At 33.7% G+C, this 24,470-nt stretch overlaps 1 protein-coding gene across 3 annotated transcripts in view; it reads right to left on the reverse strand.

The window, feature by feature from the left end:
• Positions 1 to 3,551: 3,551 nt before the first annotated feature.
• The window catches only part of JAK2 (Janus kinase 2), a 151,860-nt gene continuing 130,941 nt past the window's right edge, over positions 3,552 to 24,470 (reverse strand). For 2 of the 3 annotated variants that reach the window (XM_032427619.1, XM_032427620.1), the window contains 9 exons: positions 24,192 to 24,343; positions 23,892 to 24,042; positions 22,933 to 23,069; positions 15,973 to 16,162; positions 15,246 to 15,370; positions 14,902 to 15,074; positions 8,136 to 8,253; positions 6,467 to 6,580; positions 4,050 to 6,206 (listed from right to left, as the gene is read on the reverse strand). In XM_032427619.1, coding sequence (XP_032283510.1) covers positions 6,099 to 6,206; positions 6,467 to 6,580; positions 8,136 to 8,253; positions 14,902 to 15,074; positions 15,246 to 15,370; positions 15,973 to 16,162; positions 22,933 to 23,069; positions 23,892 to 24,042; positions 24,192 to 24,343 — 1,268 coding nt within the window. In that variant the 3' untranslated portion in view covers positions 4,050 to 6,098. Of the gene's footprint in view, positions 6,207 to 6,466; positions 6,581 to 8,135; positions 8,254 to 14,901; positions 15,075 to 15,245; positions 15,371 to 15,972; positions 16,163 to 22,932; positions 23,070 to 23,891; positions 24,043 to 24,191; positions 24,344 to 24,470 lie in introns of all 3 variants that reach the window. The other variant, XM_032427618.1, reaches the window with a different exon arrangement.

Below are 24,470 nucleotides of genomic sequence, written 5' to 3' on the forward strand. Positions count from 1 at the left end.
AATTTATTGTATATTGCTAAACTTCAGTTTCCACACACTTAAAATGAGAAAAATAATAGTACCTACCAATTCTACAGATAAAATGAGATCATCCACATAAGAGGGTACTACCTGTTCCCAAAGTGATATACAGATTTAATGCAATCCCTATTAAAACCCCAAGATCTGCAAAAATCTAGTTTTTTGCAGAAGTAGAAAAACCCATTTTAAAATTCACATGGAATCTCAAGGGACAACAAAAAGACAAAACAATTTTGAAAAAGAACAACAAAGTTGGAGGGCTCACACTTCCTGATTTCAAAACTTACTGCAAAAACTACTAGTAATCAATACAGTATGGTCCCAGCATAAAGACAAACATATAGACTATTGGAATAAAACAGAAATAAACTCTCACATATATGGTCAAATGATTTTTCAATATGGGTGCCCCAAGATCATTCAATGGGGAAAGGACACTCTTCCACAAATGTTGCTGGGAAAACTGGAAATCCACATGGAAAAAAATGAAGTTGGACCCTTACCTTACACCATATGAAAAAATGAACTCAAAATGGATTGAAGACATAAATGTAAGAGCCAAAGCTATAAAATACTTGGAAGAAAACATAGAGAAAAAGCTTCACAACACTGGATTTGGCTATGATTTCTTGGATATGACACCAAAAGAAGAGATAAATTGGAATACATCAAAATTGAAAACTTTTCTGCTTCACAGGACACAAATCAACAGAGTAAAATGGTAACCCAAAGAATGGGAAAAAATACTTGCAAGTTATGTATCTGCTGAGGGGTTAATATCCAGAATAAAAGAACTCCTATAACTTAACAACACAAAACTCAATTTTAAAAATGGGCAAAGGACTTAGACATTTCCCCAAAGATACACAAACGGCCAGTAAGTTGCACATGAAAAGATAACCAACATCATTCGTCATTATAGTGAAACGCAAATCAAAAGCACATTGCTAGAGCACATTACACCCAACAGGATGGCTAACAAAGCGGACCAGACCAAACACTGTAGCATTTTTCTGTCAAACATGAGCACTTTGTCTTCTGGGTAAATTTCATAGAATAAATATGATCTTTACTTGGCATTGCTTGTTTCTTTCCTTTTTCTCTGTGGAAATTTTATTTTTGACTTTAATATATAGTAATAGGACATGGTTTTAATACCAAAAAGTACTTTATTATCTCCTTGTCTGACCAAGAAGCAAATTGTTAATATGGTGCATATTATCAAAATACCCTGTTAAGTTTTTTGAGAGGATTATTTAATCTTATTTATTGCAAAATGTAAAAAAAGACAACAAAATGGTACTCAGGGATTTATCTCCACTGAAGGAGACCCAATTTCTTTCTGTTAAGAAAAAACCTTTAAATTCTAGAGAGGTTACAATCAGATGACTTTTCAGAAAGATTACACGTCAGCTAATTCTTAATTCAGCTACAGTACCTGGAATACTTGCTTACAGACCTCATACGCTCACTGTTCTGACACTGACATATGTGCCCTTTCATGAGGTCATTCCTGAGGTCGTGCTGGTTTGGCCCACGTCCAGATGAGCGCCCTCTAGAGCAATGGTTCTCAACTGTCTTTGTATTACCTCCCTTTTCCCTTCTCTACGATTTCCTTAATCTCTAATATTTTTATTTTTTTATTTTTATTTTTATTTTAAAGATTTTATTTATTTATTCATGAGAGACAGAGAGAGAGTGGCAGAGGGAGAAGCAGGCTCCCAAGGAGCAGGGAGCCCGATGTGGGACTCGATCCCAGGACGCTGGGATCATGACCTGAGCCGAAGGCAGATGCTGAATCATGTGAGCCACCCAGACGCCCTCTCTAATATTTTTAATTTCAGTAAATAAATTCTGACTCACAATCTTATACTACATGCTACTAGAAAATTCATACTCTGAGATTCATATATACTCCAAGCATTTAAAAGAACCTAAACTGGGGTTAAGCATCTGCCTTGGGCTCAGGTCAGATCCTGGGGTTCTGGGATTGAATCCTGCATCCATTGGGCTCCCTGCTCAGCTGGAAGTCGGCTTCTCCCTCACCCCCTCCCTCACCCCCTTCCCCTCTCCCCTGCTGATTCTCTTTCTCTCTTAAATAAATCCTTTTTCAAAAAATTAAAAACTAATAGAACCTAAACTAAAAAATAAAAAAGATAAAAGAACCTAAACTTATTCATTAAAAATACTATCCATTTAACTATCTTTTGTGTGTGTGTGTGTGAAAAGCATCTAAACATTTTCATCTATATATACAACTGTACTGGAAAGGATAATTGATCAAAAAATCTTTCTATTGCATACTTTCATTTGTGTTCCTAGTACTTGTTCTGATAATGTCCTACCATCTGCAACCGATAACCTGCCTTCTCAGCCGCCTGCTGCCTCTGAAATACCTGTTATGCCAACTTTGCTCTATTTATTATTATTTACGAACAGACAGATCTAAAAGCTAAGCTTCTGTTCACACTGCTCAAAGGTGACCTGCTTGACCCCAATAAAGAGCATCTACAGGCGGGCTTCCCAGGCAAGTATTAAAATTAAAACCATTTACAAAAATCTAAGAATATGGATAACTGGAACAGGGACTCTTAAAGATCTTTTAATGCTCTTATAAGTATAAACCTGCTACAGTTAGTTCAAAAATAAGATGTTAAGCAATTTGCTATGCAAAGAAAGGACTTATGATGGAATAATGACCATTAACAACTTTACAAGACTGGTGTTTCAGTTGGAGATAAGGCATTTCCTTAAAAATTTGGAAGACTGAAAAAGAACAGTATTTTAGGGCCTGCACCAACCAAGCAATCCCATATGGCATTAAGTACAATAGAAATTAACTTCTTAATCTAAAAGACAACATACTGTAATAAAGTAAAACAAAATTGGTAAGATTACAAAATTAAATATTTTAATATTTAGGATATAATGTACACTTTACTAAAAATTTGATTCATATTAAAAGTTAAAGGCTATCTGATATGCATATTACATGAATTTGATTAATATGAAAGTTTTTAAATTCTCTTCTTTGTCGTTCTGAAATCTCTCTAAATGTTCCTGTCAGCATCATGAAACACTTAGTGCTAATTATCTTGAAATTAAGTAGAGCCAACCCAAATCTGTGAGTAAACATGAAGAATTTTCTCAGATCCATACTCTGATATTTTTTTTCTTAAATAAAATGAGGCTTATCACATATAACCTAGTCTTTTGTTTGGATAATCCTGCTGACTTATACTTACTGTTATTATTTATTCTAATACAGCAAACTGAAAGATCTGTAATAAGTTATACTGAAAAATTAGAAAAAAAACCCTTTCATTAGAAATAATTTAAATACCAGAACTGGAGTGGATACAACGATGTTCATAAAGAGCACATGAGTTGTTAACAATCTTAGGAAGCGCTTCTTTAAAAAATCAAAAGATAAGTTCACTATTTTTTACAAAAGGCTTTCTCTGCATATCCCTGTATCAGTGTGTATAACCCCCCACACTTCCTTGGTTAGGTGACAATAAAAAAGAAAGTAACTTCTGAATATTTATTATACCAATATTTCAATTTTGTGGAAACATGCTAAAGGCACAATAAAGAAAATAACACAGTCTCAATAAGCGGACCACACAATGCTACTCCCACGGAGAATGGCTCCCCAGGTATGGAACTGTAGGTACTTTCTTATTTCTACTCCACAATAAAAGTATTTAAATAAAAGTTAAATATCAGAAGTTAATATTTGTGATAAAAATTTCACTTGACTTTAAAGCATAAGTCTTAAGTTGTAAGAAAACACCTTTCCACAGCAAATTATAGTGCAACTGGCAGCGTCTATATGGGTAACATGTGAAAGTGACTGTTTCCCCAAGTCGCCATGGATGAGGAGCATTATTTATATAAAGATTATATAACTTAATGTACTGAAATATTTACAGAATTACAGAATTCTAAGAAAATCTTTACCCTCATTTCTAAAGAATATTAATTTGAAGAAACACTTTGGCATTAACTGGTACATAATGACTTACCTATTTCTTGTGCAGAACCAACTGAACAGCTGCAGCTTAACTTCTTTTTATGCACAGTCAGAGTAAAAATTTAAAACATCGCAAATCTTCATGAATAATAATTCTCTTGCAAACTTAGGAATTTTACAATAAGGTAGTCATCCCACTCTAAAAACTTCAGAATGTTTATGTGGGATTATTTTCCCTAAAACTAAAAACTGAAACATTAAGAGAAAAAAAATTTAAGCAAACTAATTAATACCTTTGTTTTAAAAACAAACAAAACGTTATAAACCTTTAAAAATCTGCTTTTTAAGTACTTAAGTTTCTGAAATCAAGCATATTGTACAATATGCTACTTTTGACTTGAAAAGTAGCAGCACGGAAGATCTCTTAATTGCATTATGTATACAGATCCTTGAGGAGTCCACAAATTAAATAAAAATTATATTCAACTTTCATTAAAATATCAGAAATCTTATTTAAAATCTAATATTCTATCATTTTAGATGCTTACTGCATTTGGTAACTACTGAAATGCTTTAAAGATAATGTAAAAAGCATTTCTTCCCTTTCCTTCCTTCCAACCAAAAAATCTCAAATTTTATGTGTGAGGCAATTTTTTCTTATATAATTTGCATTTCAAAGCCAGCTCCAAAAAAATAGATAATCAAAAGTTTTAAGTACAAGTTTAAAAAAATAGCATATACCACTGAAAATAAACTATTTTCTTTTTAACTGAAATACTAAGTATTTTCAACTTTGTATAAATAACACACACAACCCCCCACCACCATATTTTAGGTATGGTTTCCACTTTGGAACAGCACTAAAACAAAGGACATAACAACAAATAACTCTTTATACTTAATTGAAAATATGTATCTCTCATTCGTCTTAAAGACATACATTATGAATTTTCTACTGGCATTCTTGAATAAAATTAACAAGCATACTTTTTCACCAATTTATCCTCATTTCTCCCTTGTATTTGAGAATCTAACAAAAGGAAATATTTTCTATGACTGCAAGAGATTTCTGAAACCCCTAAAATATATATTCTTTAGAAAAAAATTCCTAATCTATTATGCATCTTTAATAAGCACATACATTTAAAAAACAATCTATTTTATGGCTTACGCTTAAATTTAATGCATGACCAAAGGTCCCAGGGATTGAAAATCTTATTAGCAGCCAACAGCTAAATGGATGACAATATTCCTGGCATTCGTAATCTCAAAATTTTAAAAGAAAACTATTCACTGTAGTCTTAGAAAAATTTGGAGATAGTTCTATTTTAAAAACATACTCACCACAAACAGATACAAGGGAGACAAATAAGAAAATAGATTGTGTTATATCTTTGTAAACTTGTTCCATTTCAAAATGTATTCTTTAGGGTCAGGGAAATTTCCTATACAAATGAAACTAAACATTTGTTCCCTTTGCTTTGAAAAATATTTACAGTACATAGAACTACAAGCTAAAAGTGTACATCTGCTTATATTGCTGGCCAGTGATACAGATGAACAGGAACACAAGGTGCTTATTCAATTCTCTGAGCATCATAATTTGTATAGTGACATTATTGTATATCAACTATGGAAAAATTAGGAAACATTACCAATGAATACCAGCCCTTGTGTAAAACACCACACAAGATGCCAAGGTATTATACATTCACTGTGGTAAAAACTGTACATACATATTCTGTGCATCTTCAACATTGCAAAATTTACATTACAATTTTTTCATCTTTCAAAATTCTGAGTTGAAAAAAAGCCTATTATTTTCTTTTGCCAAAGAAAAGTTATGTTAACTGACTGATTAGGTTTGTAAAACTTTTTACAAAATTCTTTGCTAAGGACTTTCATCAAGTCTTTTCACTGATGTCCTCATGAAGAAAAACTCACTAAACTTTGAAAGTTTTGAATGGATATTTCCACATCTTTGCTGGCTAGCATCATGATATACATAACAATGGTATATGTAATAATAGTCCACAGTAATGTGAAATACAAAACTTTGTTCTGTAAGTCTATTTTGGTCTCAGAGTGAAGTTCGTTTCTTTCATCCAGCCATGTTGTCCCTTATTTGATCAACTCGAAGAGCTAGGTCTCTAAAAGAGGGGCGTTGATTGACATTATTGTTCCAGCATTCTGTCATGATCAAATAAATCTAGAAAAGAGAAAATAAAACAATTACAATGAACATAAAGTGCCATCTTTTAATTGGTGGAAGACATGAATTGAGAACTCCCACTTAATTCTCCTATGTAGGCAAATGTCATGGTTATGCCTAGATCCACAGTCATATGATGATGCTATTTATCTGAGAGCTCGGCAAATTAAATGTCATAAAGTGACCTGAAATCCCTGTGTAAAAAGGAAATAAAAACACCTCATGAATGTGGATAAAAAAGGGGTTTTTTTGGTTACCTCATCTGGACATCCATCTGGTCTTGGTAATCTTCCATTATTCTTTAGGAGTTCTATCAAATGAAACACAATCATCTGTCCTTGTTTGTCATTGCCAATCATACGCATAAATTCCTGTAATACAAACCCACTTTTCAATGAGATTTTTTTTTTTTTGGTATATTTAAATTGAACCAGCTTTCCCAACTTCTAGTAAGTGTGAAAAATTTTGTTTATGTATGTCTTCTTATATGTTTGAGACCTTTTAAGAACAAACTATTTTGGGCATCAAAACCTTTCTTTTCAATCATATTTCAGAAAAGACAATTGAATGTGGAACCCCCATCATGCCATTTCCATAACTATAATATACTTGGCACAAATTCCCTGAGAAGGGCCCGAAATAAGCGAACTAAAACATATTTACTTTTTTTTCATTGTTTTAACATATCATATTATATTTCAGCTGAAATAAAATGTTGACTGTAAAAGAGGACATAATAAAAAGATAATGCAGAATGCATATTTAAGCATAAATGCAATGGAGAGAAAATGTTCATATGTTAAAAATTCCTCAAATTAAAGTCTGAACTATAAGCTAGAGAAATATTTATGATGAACACATCGCTTATTTATAGAGAGTTATAGAGTGTTCTTATAAGCAGGTAAGGAAAATTATGAATATAAAAATGGGCAAGGCAAATGAGATAATGCACACACATATATATACTCCAAATATCCGATAAATATGTACTCAATCACACTAATAGAAGTACAAATTAAAATCAAATAAATATAACTTCTATCAATTTGACAAAACTGCATAAACATATAATGGTCAATACTGGCAAATGGTACAAATGGTAAAATGTAAACTCTTATGCACTATCATTGAGAGTACAATCTGGTACAAGTTTTCTGGAAAGCATTTTGAGATAATCAAAAACCTTTAAAAGAGTTCATAATCTTTTATCTATAATTACACTTTCATTCTAAGGTGATGAGATAAATATTTATACATAAGGATGTTCACTATGTTCACTGAAGTATTACTTAAAATTAAGACTGAAAAATGGAAAAGAACCGTCCAGAAATTATATCCTTATGATAAAATGCTACCTGGAAGTTAGAAGTCATATTTGTAGAAAATATTTACTAATATAGGTAAAATATCCATGCTATAGTAGTTAATGAAAAAGCAGGATAGCAAACTATACAGTATGACCTTTATTGTATAAAAGATATAAAATTTTTAAAAGCCTGGAAGAAAACATACAATATTAAAATGGTTATCTTAAGAAGATGAATTAGAGATGATTTTTATTTTCTTTTTCATGGTTTCCTTCATTAAAAAAATTCTAGATAGAACAGGGAAAATTATTTTTAAACATTTAACTTTTTCAATAATTTCTAGAATGAATAAATTTATTAGTTACTAAAAATAATATAAGGAGACTATATAGCCCCCTCCCTTTTATTGACTTATTTACTTGTTTGTTTTCCTTTCCAACCCCCTCCCTTTTAAAAATGCAAGTTAATTTAATGAATAAGTTTAGTGTTACTTTGTTGGATGTTGTCTTACAAATAAGCAATAAGAGGCTCTAAAATGAGTCCTAAGCTTACTATTACTCTTTGGAAAAAGTTTTTCTCATGTTAGGAAAAGTCGAAAATAAATAAAAAGCACACTAACCGCTGGGGGACTTTTACTCTTCTCAATATATGTGAAAAGTTCATACAGAACCACTCCAAAGCTCCAAACGTCTGAAGCCACAGAAAACTTGCTCTCTGTCAGTGACTCTGGAGCATACCTGCAATACGCGAAAAGCATTGATAAGACGGTTACCTGAACTGTGACAGGGCTGTTTGGTGACAGGAAGTACAGTGTAACACAGTCTTCTTGAATCACAATGTTGTACACCTGAAACTAATGTAACGTGTACCAACTACACTTCATTAAAAAAAAAAAAGTTACTTGACAGGCCAACTCTTGATTTTACCTGAAAATCACTGGACTGAAAAGACAGGGTATACACAGAAAAGAGTTATCATAAGCAGGCCCAAGGCTGCCATCCTCAAAAACCTTGCTTGCAATGTTGACAACTGCCTGATGCCTGGGAACTTTGATTTCAGAGTGGTTGCCACAGTTCCCTAAGTGAGAAGAGTAGCTCACTGGGCCTAAACTGTCTCTGCAAACAATATGGTTTATACTGAACACTGCTTTCCTTCTGGGAGTCTGGAATTTTGGTACATGCCAGGCAGAGAGTATGCTGTCAGGATTCACGGCTGGGGGAATTTGACGTGTCCCGTGTGACTTTTCTGGGAGAGGACCCTTGGAAGCTTCGTGCTTGGTTTCCTCCAGGTTTTGCCCCAAATGGCTTTTGCCTTCACTGATTCTGCTTTGTACCTTTCTCTGAAATGAATCATAGCCATGAGTATGACTGTATGCTGAGCCCTATGAGTCCTCCCGGTGAGTCATCAAACCCGAGAGTGGTCTTGGGAACCTCTGGCACACAAAGATAACTCAAATCCAAAACATTTATTTTTGTCTTTATAAGTAACCCCAAAGTTAACTGCAAAGTACCTTCCAGGAACTGGGGGGCGGGTGGGGGAATGCTCTTTGCAAGTTAAAGCTTTAAATGAATCGAGGTAAGTCTCCTAGAGGAAAAAAAAAATGGCTTCTAAACTGAAACAAGACTTGAAGCTATACAGATAAAAGAAAGAATTTGTTCATCAGAAGGAGGGCGATTATGACAGGAAACACAGAAAACAGAAAGTCAGAGGGGAAAATGGTGTCATTGTCTATTCAAGTATCAACACTATCCAAGGGAGGATTTTGTCTAATGGACTGTGAATATCATGGTTCCATTGCTAAGTTTATCCTTATTACAGAGGACAGTGACAAAGATCTGTTTTAGACTAATGAGATTAACATGTGATTTACTTAAATTTACTCTCTCCTTCAAAATCCAATTTAAGTTTCCTCACTTCCACAGATCTTTCTCTGCTACTCAAGGTCTTAATGACCTCATGCTACTGAATTTCTATAACATTTATTGTCCATACTATACAGTTAGCCAGGCTATTTTTTACATTTAGTTTCAAAAAATTTTTCACATAGTTATGTTATTTTTAAATGTATGTTTTATCTCACAAATGGAATATAACCTTCTTGAAGACATTCTATCCCAACACTTGCAAAACAGTCTTTTCCTTCGGTTTTCATGAAAGCACTGTCTACAATTTCCCCCCTCATCTCCAAGGCTGGTTTTCTCTCTCCCATGTAAGGATAAATACAAATCAAAAAAGAAAAAAATAATTCTCGCTGTTGAAAATGAGGGAAAAGACTTCCTCCTCTTTTCTTAGAGCATTTACTTTAGGAAACTTACCACTCACTGTAAATTCTTTGTCTCTTTGAAATGTATATTTTTAAAAAAAAAAAAAAAAAGCTTTTGCTTATAAAAGCCTTTTGCCAGCTTTATGATCCAAGAATGTCTTTCTCAAGAACCTGGGAACCATCTCTCCGGAATGTAATCATCAAACAAGTAGCACCTTGACCTCCCAGTTTTTGTGGGAGGTAAGAGTTTAACTTCTGGCAGGTGCCTTGGCTCCCAAGTTGCAAAACTATCTCCTATCATAAAGATATGAGAAGTCTGTTTTTCCTATGGATAATGCCAATTAGCTAACGCAGATGGTCACTCCAATTACCAAGTGAACTTAGAATAAATTATGTGTGACAAAGGGTGCTGCTGAGTCCTCTTACTTGAGGACTAGCTACTGTTTATCTTGAGAACATTATGTAATGGGTTGAATCTGACTGGCCATATAAAAGGGTGAGATCTCTTTCTGTCTTTGCAATCTCTTAGCAGATTGCTTGTGATGCCATGACTTTCAGGATTAAAGCTTATTCAGTAATAAAACTCTTCTTTCTCTTCTATCTTTGTGCAGAGGTTTTCTGGGTTGGGAGGAGATTTCGTTTCTAATTGTAATTCCCCAACACTTTCCCTTTTCTCTACCTTCTAAATTTGGGTTTCCCAAGGTTCCATTATCAGACCTCTACCTTTTTGTCGAACACTTTCCATTAGATAGTATTCGTCCACCTATATACTAACATCTCCTAAATTTATAACTGTAAATTTGACCCTTCTTTTGTGCTTTGACTTACTGAACATTTCCATATTAAAGTTGTGGTAAAGAGAACTCCATTCCCACTTTTCCAAAACCTGCTGGTTATATTACTTTCCCTACGCAACGAATGGCATCAACAATCTATCTTACTTCTCAAGTAGAAATCTTAAGAATTATTTTTGACTCATCTTTCAATCCAGTAGCTAATGAGCCATCAAGTGCCTTTAGAATATATCAAATCAGTCTCCTAACCCAATACCACTGTTAACAATCTAGGGTCAGATCCTTATCACATGTATAGTACAGAGGTCTTCAAACCAGGTGAAGAGTAACCCCAGGTATTTACAGATTTTCCAAGGCATACTCTACAGCAAGACGAGTATATAAGTGTCCTCCATGAGTCCCAAAGCCTGCTTCAACAATTAAAATATTTTAGCAGAAGCATTTTTCCTTCAGTCCTTCTTAATACCAACCCCTAGGACATGCTGGAACATGTTGTTAGCTTAAAACAAAGAGCACTTTTGAACAAGAAAAGCAATATAGATAACAAGGATTTTTGAAGTGAAATTATAATTGCTTAAAACTATGGCTAGGGGCACCTGGATGGCCCAGTTGGTTAAGTGCCTGCCTTTGGCTCCCTGCTCAGTGGGGAGTCAGCTTCTCCTTTTCCCTCTGTCCCTCTGCCTCACCCCTGCTCATGCTCTTTCAAATAAATAAATAAAATCTTTAAAAAAAAATAGTATGATGGCTAAATCTCATGGATAAAAATCGTATGCATTCCATTTCATACTTCAGATCTAGTGTTCATTATTCAATTAATTAGTTAAAATCAATTTTTTTTTTTAAGTAGGCTCCACACCCAGTGTGGAGACAAACATGGGGCTTGAACTCACAAATCTAAGATCAAGACCTGAACTGAGATCAAGAGTCAGGCGATTAACCGACTGAGCCACCGAGGTGCCCCCAGTTAAAATCTATTTTATCAATTCATATTCTGAAATATTTATACAAAATTTGGTCAGCCTCATTACATTACATAAAACATTTAATACTTGCTAATATAATATAAAACTATATACCAACTGCCTATCTGATTAGTTTTTAGCAGTAGATAGCTTTCTTTTCCATTAAATACACAGGAAAATTTTGATCATGATAAAAATGTTATTTCTGACTTTTATACTAACTTATTTAATAATTCTCCAAAGTCAAATATCAGAGTTTGATACCTATCTCTCCCCAAGACATTTACTGAAGGAATACTAGACCTTTTACCATATACCTTACTACATACGTTATAATCTTAGCTACATTTTATTCTGTATTATTTATTATAAACTAAGTAATGAGAAATGATTTATTTTCATAACAATATAAAATTAAATTATACTAGATTAATTTAAAGATAAAACTCTGAAGTTTATCTTGACTGTCCTTGTGATTTCCAGATATGCAGGGAGAAATACAGGACCCAAAGCTTATGTAATTTAGAAGCTTTCTTTATAACAAAAAATATAAAATTAGGCATGAAACTGTATATTTAAAATTAGAAAAGAAGTAATCTTGAAAGAAAGGTGCTCTGGTGAATATGCTTTGTTAGCTTTGTTAAAACATGCCTCTGTACATGTGCTCTGCAATTTATTTTTTTAATTTTAATTTTACAATTTCACAATTTTAATATACTTAACTTCAACTGAAAAATGAAGTCAGACTTTTGAAAAACTTTTGGTATACTTCCCAGAAACTGAGAAAAGGAATGACTCTAATGATTTCTCTTTTGAAAATCAAGTGGTTTAATTCTTTGTTTTCAATAAAAGTGAAAAAAGAATGGATCTAATGAAACTGCCAGCTAACAGATAAACTTTAATGGTACTATCACTATATACTTTTTTGCTACTTATCTCAGAAGGACTCACAGAAATGAATATTCTTATAACAAAACTCCTTCCATTCCTATCTACTTATTTACACAAGTTTTCTCCCTCCTCATGGAATGCCTTTCCTCTTCTCTACCTGGTAAACTATTAATCGATAGTTGAAATGTCATTTCTTTTTTTTTAAAATATATTTTTTATATATTTATTTGAGAGACAGAGAGTGAGCAAGAGAGAGAGCACAAGCTGGAGGAGGGGCAAAGGGAGAGGGAGAAGCAGACTCCCTGCTAAGCAGGGAGCCCGATGCGGGGGCTTCATGGGGGGGGGGCTCAATCCCAGGACCCTGAGTTCATGACCTGAGCCAAAGGCAGCCACTTAATCAACTGAGCCAGCCAGGTGCCCCTGAAATGTCATTTCTTAGTTGTGCGTTTCTCTGATTAATTTAAACCCTCAGCAAAATTATTTGCATTCTTATGTTTTCCCATCATCTTCTTCATTCTTGCAATTATATACTACATTACAATGAGTTGACCATACATTTGATTTCTCCTAAACTATGAGCTGTTAAAAGGAAGGGATAATGGGTAGTGGACCTGTCTGAATATGCCTGACACATCAAACTTTTCCTTTTAGTTTGGCCTTCCTAGTAACTGGGCACAGTTCCTTTTTTTTTTCTTCTTCCTGATATTCATGACCCTATCTTCATATCCCAAGTTCCTTCTATGGTGTTTGAAACAATGGTACTTAATAGTGTTTATTAAAGTGTATTCATTAAGGATGCCCAAATCACTGGAAATTCATATAACTAGGCTTTATGGATTTCTAGTTAATTCCACTTAACTTCTTTAATTTCTCATTCTGGAAAAAAAGAATGAAATTCATGTATCACTGGGGATATAACCAAAGTAGATAGTTAAGTTTAGATGTGTCTTATTTTCTAGTTTTACTTATATCCTAAAAATAATTAGATGATGGTAATGCTATTGATTTATCACCAATAAAAAGTGTTTTTATTATTACAAAAAATTTCAAACATACAGAAATTAGAGAACAATAAACAACCATATACATGTCACTTAGTTAAATTCATCGCCTGTCTTGTTTTATGGACTATTCCTCATCTCCACTCCACTGGATTTAGAGGAAGTGAATTCTGGACAGGACAGTATTTCAAACATAATTATTTCAGTATGCATCTCTAAGAGATAAGGACTTTTCTTTAAAATATTCACAATGCCATTATATATTATTCTTCTGTGTAAATAATCCATTTATTCTAAATCACTGGTGCTTTCTTACCTAATTTCCTTCCAGACTAACAATTTATAATAGCTGGGAGAAGTTGTAAAACTTACAGATACAAAATAAATGAAGATAACTAACCGGGGTGTCTGGGTGGCTCAGTCGGTTAAGCATCTGCCTTGAGCTCAGGTCATGATCCCAGGGTCCTGGGATCGAGTCCCGTACGGGGCTCCCTGCTCAGTGGGGAGTTTGCTTCTCCCTCTACCCTTCCCCCCTGTTCGTGATCTCTCTCTCTCTCACTCTCTCTCTCATTTAAATAAATAAATAGAATCTTAAAAAAAAGATAACTAACATATAAGGATGATCAATGAACTTAGCGGTAGCTAACTGAATGATCTATATATTTCTAATAATTCTGATGAATCTCAGACAAATATTTATAAGTTGACAGTTATAGTGTTTGTATTAGTAATTCTAACTTTTGAGTCAGAAACCCAAAATGTTAATAAAATACACTTAACTAAAATAAACAAAACCCAACCCTTAACAGTAACATCTGATTTAAACAACATAATCTTAAGAGTAGTATTTCAGATGAATAAACCAGAATTAAAGTCTATTTGGAATGTATCCCAAATTTAAACATTTAAATATAATTTCAGCAATTCATTCCTATAAAACAAAATGTACCATAAATGAACTAAGACATAAAAAAGAAGACTTTGCATCAAAGCACAAAGCAATAAAACAACAATGTATACCAGATAAAAAATTAGGTTTGTATGTTCCTTGCAACTCACAATTTTAATTGAAGATCAAAAATTACCTTTAGCTTCAAATTGCTATAAAATGTTCCTTCAATGACAGGTTAAATCACCATCATGGCTAAGAAAGCTTAAAAGCACAAATTCTGAGAACAGACCATCTGGGTTTGAATCCTAATTCTACCATTTATTGATCATATGACCTTGAGCAAACTATTTAACCTGTCTACACTTCAGTTTCCTCATACTCAAGATAGAGATAATAATATATCTTCTCCAACGTTGTTATAAAGATTAGATGAGATAATCCATGAAATGCATTTAGCTCAATGTAAGCATGATAAATTTTTGCTATTATAAATATATAAATGACATACTATTAATACTAATAAAAATAAAGTTTGAAGTTTGTGCTCTAAAATTTTACTTTATTGTACTAAAATATACTCACCAGAATATGGGACTTTCACCAGGTTCTTTCACTTTGTAGTATTCTTTGTCTTGTGGCAAGACTTTGGTTAACCCAAAGTCTCCAATTTTAACCCTGTTTTCGTTTTCCACCAATATATTCCTTGTTGCCAGATCCCTGTGGATATACCTTTTTGTACCAAGATACTCCATGCCCTATGGATAAAATAACATTTTTATTTCAGCTAAGTTTTATAAACAAACAATTTAAGTGGGTCTTTCCTCTATATACTACCTTAATTATCTAAGAAAAAATCTAGAGGGCTTTGTAACAATTACTTCAGCATGCTCTTTTTATTTACAACAAGTAGCCAGGATATTAAGTACCTTGCATATCTGAGATGTATACTGCAGAAGTTTTTTATGATCTATCCGTTCTTTATGTTTTTGGAGATAGTCTCGTAAACTTCCATATGGTAAATATTCCATAATTAATCTTAGATTACGCCGACCTTTTAACATACAAATGGGAACACAATGTTTTACTCTGCCATATTTTACTGATAAAATATTAGGAAACAACCATACATAAATGACTTAAAGATATATATAAACTCTTAAGATGAAAAAACCTGATTATAAATTAAGTGATGTAGTAGTTACGAACACAGGCTTTTTGAATCAAAAAGTTTTGAAAGGAAGCTTAAAAAATAGTTATGGTTTAATCTTGTGTAACCCTTTATGCAAACCCAGATAAACTGATGAGAAAATTTCCCTTCTCTTCATCTGTACTGAACAAAACGTATCTAATTTAAAAAATACTTTCATAGAAAATGTGAGCAAAGACAGTTTGTTTATTTAAAAATGAGAGTCTCTTGGTAAGCTTAAGCAAGCATGGTAACCACCATCCTCAGTGAAAAGAATGATGAACTGAGAAGCCACAGACTTCCTGTGGCTGTAGCTCAGCATCTCAGGCACGATCTCCAGGCAGATGAATGGTTCTTCCTTGGGCACTGGCACAGAAGTCCAGATCCTGAGACATTTTATTGGTTCCATTATCCAGGATGCCAAGGACATACCTTGAGTTCAAACCAGGTTTCAATGGGCAACATACCAGCACTGTAGCACACTCCCTTGTACTTCACAATGTTGTCATGCTGCAGGGATTTAAGGATTTCAATTTCCCTCTCAAAGTCTCTCAGGTGCTCCTCAGTGCTGTGCTGGAGCTTCTTCACAGCCACCACCTCCCCAGTGTTGTCTTGTAGAGGGTCATACCGGCACATTTCCACACTGCCAAAATTACCCTAAACACATCACAGTAGGATAAAGATCTCAAGTCTTCTAGACAAATTACTAATAAATTCAAATTATATAGACGATTCAGTATACAGTAGCTAGAATCAGCAGATGTATCTCTAAACTTACATTAGGCAACTTTTAGGATAAGAAAAGGAAATAATATTTCAACAGGTAGGTAGTAAATCTATAAATTTAATTTCTTCAAAAGAAATTAACAGGCTGAAATATAAATTACTTCAGAAAGGCATTTAAACAAATCATGAACATGAATTATTAAGATAAGCCAAGAGACATGTCAGGGAATTCCTAAATCTCTATCACTAACTTCCAGGAAGATCTTTGCTGCTTCACAATATGCCCTTTGATATCACTGACAGTGAGCTGGATGGAACAAGGAAGGGTCTGTTATGCACTGAATGTCTGTGCTCCCCCCAAATTCCTACGAGAAAACCCTAACCCCCAAAGTGAGTGTATTTGAAGACAGGGCCAGTGAAAAGGTGATAAAGGCTAAATGAGATCATAAAGATGAGGCCTTATTCCGACATGGCTGGTGCCTTTATAAAAAGAGGAAAAGACACCAGAGCTCTCTGCCATGTAAAGACACAGCCAAGAAGGTGGTCATATGGAAGGCAAGAGAGTCCTCACTAGAAACTGAACCCTGCCAGCACCTTAATCGTAGGCTTTCAGCCTCCAGAACTACAAGAAATAAATACCTGTTCTTCAAGCCTCCAGTGATGGTATTTTGTTATGGCAGCCTGAGCAGACTAATACAAGGTTGATTTATTTGCTCAAGGAAAGAAGAAATTTCAGGGGCATCTAGGCACCTCAGTGGGTTAAGCATCTGCCTTCAGCTCAGGTCATGATCTCAGGGTCCTGGGATGGAGCCTCATGTTGGGCTTTCTGCTCAGCAGGGAGTCTGCTACTCCCTTTCACTCTCCCTCTGGGCTCTCCCCCTTCCTTCTCTCAAATAAATAAATAAAATCTTTAAAAAAAAGAAGAAGAAGAAATTTTTAGCCTATGGGGATGTTCCCACATTTTTTTAAAGGTCAGTCTTCAAAGAAATCTACTCTCTTTTTATTTAAGACTTATTGTCTATATAGAATCGATAAGTTGATACATAACATTTAAAATTAAGTATTAGTTTTTTGCATTAATCAAATTAGCATATTATGGTATTACTACATTTCTAAAAAATAAAACAATGTAGTCTTTGAGCTACAAGATTCTAAGTGACTATATTTCCAGTTATATACTTAAAAGTCAATTAAAAAAAAACTAGACCATATGTTAGTCTCAAAGTTGAGTCTCTAATTACAAAGACCACATAGTAAAGTGGATAAGACCTGGGACTCTGGAGTCTGATGACTGGGGCTAGAATCTTGGTCCACCACTTATTCTCTTTGGGACCTTGGGCAAGTTACTTCCTTCTGTAATACCGGCTATCTCCTCCTTGAAATGGAGGATAATAAAATATCTATTTCATATTGCCTTATTAAGAAATTATTCCAAAACATTTTAAAAAAAACCCAAGTGGGAAATAACAGAGTTTTATATTCTTTCCCCCTACTTAACGAAGTGCCCATAAAATTTATTTTCCAATGCCATTGTATATTTCTTGAAATCATTATTTTTAATTACTGTGTATTATGAATGTATTGATTTTTTAAATTGAAAATATAAACATATAACGTTAAGAAAAGTTTTAAAAATACATTCATGTCATTTCAATGATATTCATAAATAGCTGTGTACATCTCTATTAAGGATATTTTCTTGTAAGTGGAATTAGCAGTTCAAAGGATAGGGACATTTCAAAGGCCCCTGATATCTGCTGCAGCAGAAGCTCTCTTGAAAAGGACACAGACTTAAGTTCTAATAGCAGTGGAAAAAATGTCAATTTTATCATATTCCTGCCAACACTAAACACTGTAATTTTTCTAAATCTTTGTCAAGTTGATAGGCACAAATCAATCTCACTGTTTTAATTTGGAATGCCTCTATTTTCTTTTGGAAGAAGATAAAGGCAAACACTGAGAGTGAAGAAACAAATTTAGGACAGGAAACCAGAAGGGAATGAGAATGTTTGGAATTGGCACCACAGAAGAAATCAAATCAGGGAGAATAAAAGAACTACCTATAAAAAGAGTCCTAAGTACCAGCCAATGTTGGAAATCCATTTGCAACAGAGATAATAAACATTTATATCTGATTTGTTCTCACAGTGTTTGAGAGATGAAAACACAAATAGAAAAAAATAATTGAGAATTTTATTGTTCCTATATGAGGAAACGACAGGGAAAGTAAAACACATCATCAAGGGAGGGAAGGTGAGAGAACTGTGACTATTAGTGGAAGTAGAATTTAAGTGATCTACCAGGAGGTCTACCCAGTGTGGAAAAGGGAGAGCTGAATCTAGAAGGTAGCTAATAGGCTTCAGGAAGAAGAAAGGGTCAAAGACACTGGCAATAACAGAGATATCAAAGAAAGATTTATGTGTTGGGAAAAAACTAAAAATACAAAGTTATAGTCAGGGAGAATTCAGGGTCTGATATTTCATAAGGAAGATTATTATAAGGGATTACAGAATTCAAAGTGTACTCATTTAACACAGACACAGATTTGAGGTAGAGAGGTTGAAGAATTTAAAAAGGGTACTGAACGGGTAGCCAAAATAATGGCAGGGGCAAGGTGAAGATGAAAACAACGAATACCAAAAGTACCCAAGGAATGTGGAGCATTGACCAAGGCAATGGCCAATGATGAGGAGAGAAGAATAACCATATTCAGAAAGGACTATTAATGATGGCTGATAGTCTGATATTTGAAGAGTAGTAGCAGCAAGGTCCAGATCTGTGTGTCCCAGATCTTGCACCATGGAGGAATAGGGGATAAAGAGGATTTCAAAAAATCTAGGTTTTGGGCGCCTGGGTGGCTCAGATGGTTGAGCGTCTGCCTTTGGCTCAGGTCATGATCCCAGGGTCCTGGGATCAAGTCCCGTGTTGGGCTCCCTGCTCAGCAGGGACCCTGCTTCTCCCTCTGCCTCTCTCTCTCTCATGAATAAATAAATAAAATCTTAAAAAAAAAATCTAGGTTTTAATTGAGGTGAAGAGTAAAGAATATAAGTATATGAGGGCACAAGTATAAAGTAAGATCACAAAAATACACATTTTAGAAATCAAGTAGCAGAAGAAAAGTTTTGCAATATCTTCTTAGTTCTTTTTATGAGTATTACATTAAAATATACCATTATTTCTGTTGTCTTAAAAAATATGGAAATAATTTTAAGTACAAATTCTTCCTGTGCATATTTTTACCCTGCTGCTAATTGAAAAGAATAAAGGAACACAGTATAACAAGAGCTGTGTTTTTATAAAATGAAAAGGTGACATGTGAGCACTTTTGTAGGGATGGCATTTTGGATTTAGATTCAATAATAAAATAGTTAGACAGCCCACTGAACACATCAATTCTTTCAAATAAGCAAAGATGAAATTAATATTACCGTATTAAATGCAGCTAGGAAATAGCCACATTAAAATAGCTACCACTAACTAAAGACCATACCATTTTCCTTTAATTTCCTACAAACTAAATTACTGAGAAATATATTTGGTTGTAAATATATTTTGAAAATGCCATCCTTATAGTCTCCTCGATTTACATTATGTTTAAAATAATGTTAAATCCAAAGAACTGTGTAAAAAACTAAAAATGTTAAAAAGAAAAAGGAAATAACTCAAAGCTGCAATAATGGGGAATGTTGCAAATATAGTATATTCACTTTTAGAATTATGTTTCAAAAAATGCTCAACATCACTCGTCATCAGGGAAATACAAATCAAAACTACAATGAGATACCACCTCAGTCTATGAAAAAGCACATTAACATTTAATAAAGAATAAAGGGGTAATTATGAAGAATAAGGAATTCTCTAAAAAAAGGAACATACCCTAATAATGCCAAATAATATTCCTGAAAATAATTTTTATAATATTCTTGTATAAATAAGTAGACTACAATTTACTGCATAACTGTTTAACTTAGGAATACTTTCTGGATAATTTTAAACAAATTCCAATCAATTACTGAATAACACCACAGTGTTGCATCCTATTTTTAAAAAATTCTTAAAATAACCAAAATAACATAAGGCCTACGTTAGAATTTTACATGAAAAAGCAACCTGTAATTAGAAAACTATGTGGTATCTCAATATTTGAATAATGAATAAATATACATGAAATTACCTTATTGACACTTGTACCAATTCACATATTATGAAAATTTTAGAAATTGTGATCAGTATGAAATTTAAATACAGTATATACTTATTACACTGTTCTATAATTGTTAGTTGCAATCTACCTCCTCCAACTAAGCTGTAAACTCTACGAAGGCAATACCTATATCCCATATCCACAGTGACCAGCAGAGCACCTAGCATTTTGTAAGAACTCAAATACTTGTATATAAAAGCCACATCATTTCAGGGTAAAAAACCCAAAAAATCTAGAAGTAATTCAGACCCTCCCAAAGATGTCCCATTTTTGATTGCCCTTTAAATTTTCATTCACTGGTTTAAAAAGTTTTGACTCCTAAAGTGAAGGAATTTACATTGGATTTTGAAATTTGAAACACTGATATTTTTTCCTAGAAAATGGTCTTAAACAAATGTTCATATATTCATGTTCGTATCAACAGCTGGGAAAACATAAAAGTATAAGAATTAAGAAGCTTATTAAAAATAGCCACATCAACTGAAGATAATGAAATTTCAATATAGGTTGTTCCCTTTACTTCAAATAAGTTGGATTTTATTTTCTAAAACTTTCTGCATAGTCTACCAAAAAAGATCTCTAGGATATATAATAGTACACATTAAAGGCTGGATCTAAAGATGAGAGAAATTAAATGGCTTGTTCAGAGTAACAGAAAATAATTTTTAAGGTTTTCATGATTTTGTGACTAGTGACTATGGTTATTAGTCTAATGACTAGTGTTTCTGGTCATGAAAATATCTGCATATAATTAACAATAAATCGAGATGTATTCAACAATAAATCCATGAATAAGTCATGTTACACTAATTTCTGCCTTTTCCATAAACAATTTTGCAATGTAATCCCTGGTGAAATAAAATAATTATTTTCTTTATCTCTTCATATGCTATGACTTGCCCCAAAAAGATAACAATAGAAGATAATGCAACTGAAGCATACTCACACAAACAAAAACAAATACTTGTGAGATAGTAGAGATAGCACAGGAGTAGGAATAGGGGAAGGTTCTGATCTCACATCTGCTACTATATAGCTGTTTGACCATAGACAAGTTACTTTACCTCTCTGGACCTTAATTTTTCTCATTGTGAAATGAAGACGTTACTCTTAAGTTGAAAGCATCACTTCCCAAACTGTTCTAAAGATCACTTTCTGAGATGTCAATAGATAAATTTTGGGGATGGAAGGTCGGGGGAGTAGATGACAAAAAGGTTTGATAAGTTTTGGACACACTGTATACTAACAAGAAACTGATGCTATCAACATAGAGTTATGGCCAAGATGCACAGTGTGGTTGGCAGCCTCTAAGATATCTTCCAATGTTCTCTACCTTTGACATTCATGCTCTTTTATAATCCCTTCCCCTTGACTGTAGGCTGAATTTATCACCTCATGTATAATGAACAGAATACGGCAAAAGTGATTAAGATGCCACTCCTGAGATTAGGTTCATGGTTCCCACCTGAGATGTTTGCTCTCAGCTACCATGCTGTGTGGCAGCCCTGCTGAAAGGCCCACATAATTAAGATGGGAAACAGATATTCTGAGGCCTGTCAATAGCCATGTTAGCGAGCTTGGAAGTAAATCTTCCCCCAGTCAAGCCTTCAAATGAGACTGCAAAGCCTGGACGACAACTTCACTGCAGTCTTGTGAGAGACCCTGAGCTAGAACCACCCAGCTAAGTTGCTCCCAAATTTCTAATTCCTAAACTAGGTGATAATAAATGTTTGGTTTTGGCCTGGATCTTCTCTTTCCAATTTGTAAGCCACAAGGTACAGAAGTCTACACTAACAAGCTTAGGAGAAGAAAGAAAGCTTACCACTTTAACTGGACCTGCTAAGAACTAAGCTTTTCCTGGTCTTACTTAAAATATAAAGTCTAGGCATGACTGTGTGACTTTTAGCAGATAGAAACTCTGTCTTGTTAACAAACACAGTCCAGTCAACATTTAGACTCTGGACAATGAGATTAATTATTTCACCCTGAGATGACTATAAAAGGAGATGGGTAGAAAGGTTTAATTGTTCCTTTCTCTACTACATAACTAAAGCACTTCTACCAAGAAAGAGTCCCATGGTCAAATCAATACAAGAAATACTGCCTAATTATCATCCTTTTAAAGATGTTCAATGCACATTACATGTTAAAGGTTCCAAGAGGTTCTTCAGTAAAAAGAGCTATTTATTTAACACAGCATTTCTCCAATAACTGATGACTAAACCTTTTTTCTATAAACACTCCCTAAATTTTGTGTAAAGTGAATCTTAGAGAATCTCTAAAGCCTTTCTTTTCTTTCTTTTTTTTTTTTAAGTAGTCTCCATGCTGGACCCAATGCAGGGCTTGAACTACTGACCCTGAGATCAAGACCTGAGCTGAGATCAAGAGTTGGATACTTAACCGACTGAACCACCTAGGTGTCCCTAAAGCCTTTATTTTCAAAATAAAATGTTCTAGGATTATATGCTAACTATTTAAAAAGCTTCTGACATCTTACCTTACCAAGTTGCTGTAGAAATTTCAAGTGTCTCTCTTCAAACTGTGTAGGGTCTCGGTCTTCAAAAGCACCAGAAAACCCTAGGGCACCTATTCTCATATTTGGTAACATGTCATTCTCTGTTAATAGTTCATAATCTGGAGAAATAAAGTATATTACTACCATAAGCTGGGAAATTACATTTTCTGAATTAAAATGATATATATTCAAGCTAACCAAAATAATCAGAATGAGTTAGAAATACTACATATAAATTGACACAGGACAACTCTAATAGTTTAAGCTGTATTAACGAGTCTTTTCTTATTACCCATAACATAACAGGCTTTTAAGAAAGACTTTTGCAAAGGATAAATAATTTCCAAAATGGGCAGCTTTAGTATTTATAAAGTAAGATTATATAATTTTGACTTTTTTGATGAGAATGGCAAGTAGTATTGGAATAAGAAATACCTATGGGTCAGACATATGTACATTTAGCTACATATTTTAAAGGACTGGACAAATGAAAACAAATCTACTTCATGTTTAGAAAACCACTCAATTATAAAACACATGAGTAGTTTAAAAAATTGCTTTTAAAAAGTCAAATAAGCCAAACAGACTTCTAGAGTACACTACTCATTAACTGGTAAACTAAAACCAGGTTACTGAAGAAGAAGCTTCTCTTAAAAATGGAGAGACTGTTTAATCAAGAAGTCTAGAATATGTATAAAGTAGGAAAAGTCGTATGAACATAAGAAACTAAGAGGGTCTAAAAGACATGAAGGTTCACTATATTGTACACCTGAAACTAATATAACACTGTATGTTAACTAACTGGAATTAAAATAAAAACTAAAAAAAAAACATCAAGGAACTTCTTGCAAGAGATTACAAAATTAGTAAAGATTTGTTAAATACAATAAAGACAGAAAGCTGGCTGGAAAATCAATTAAGACTATCCCATCAATACATACCTGGAGTAAATAAACTATTAAGATCTCGTATGATGGCTCTGAAAGAAGGTCTAAAATCTGGTTCATAATCCATACAATTATTAATAAGATTTGCTAATTCTGTCCACTTTGGTGCAGGAAGCTGGTGCCTATCTTCATAAAACTGTAGCTTCTATAATTAAAGAACCAGATGAGAATAAATTGTAGAATGTGGTATCAAGCATCTTCTTTAACATCAGATAGGCTAAAAAGATATCAAGTCATGTGAACGAAATTCAAGGATCACAGAGTAATTCCACTTCACAGTTAATATAAACTTACTCTTTGAGAATCCAAAGCACTCAGAGGCTTATCTCCTCCACTGCAGATTTCCCACAAAGTGGTACCAAAACTCCATTTGTCTGTTGCCAAATTTAGATTTTTAGGATTTTCGATGCATTCAGGTGGTACCCATGGTATTCTCTCCTGAAGAACTTTTAAACGATAGGAATAAAGTATGGTAAAATGGTTCACACAAGTAAACAATTCTTTTATGTGCAAATAATTTTCTAACTGATCTGAATAATCAGGTCTTTTTTTATTTGTTTGGGGTTGTGTGTT

Source organism: Phoca vitulina, unplaced genomic scaffold (assembly GCF_004348235.1).
Source record: "Phoca vitulina isolate PV1807 unplaced genomic scaffold, GSC_HSeal_1.0 scaffold37, whole genome shotgun sequence".
NCBI lineage: Eukaryota > Metazoa > Chordata > Mammalia > Carnivora > Phocidae > Phoca > Phoca vitulina.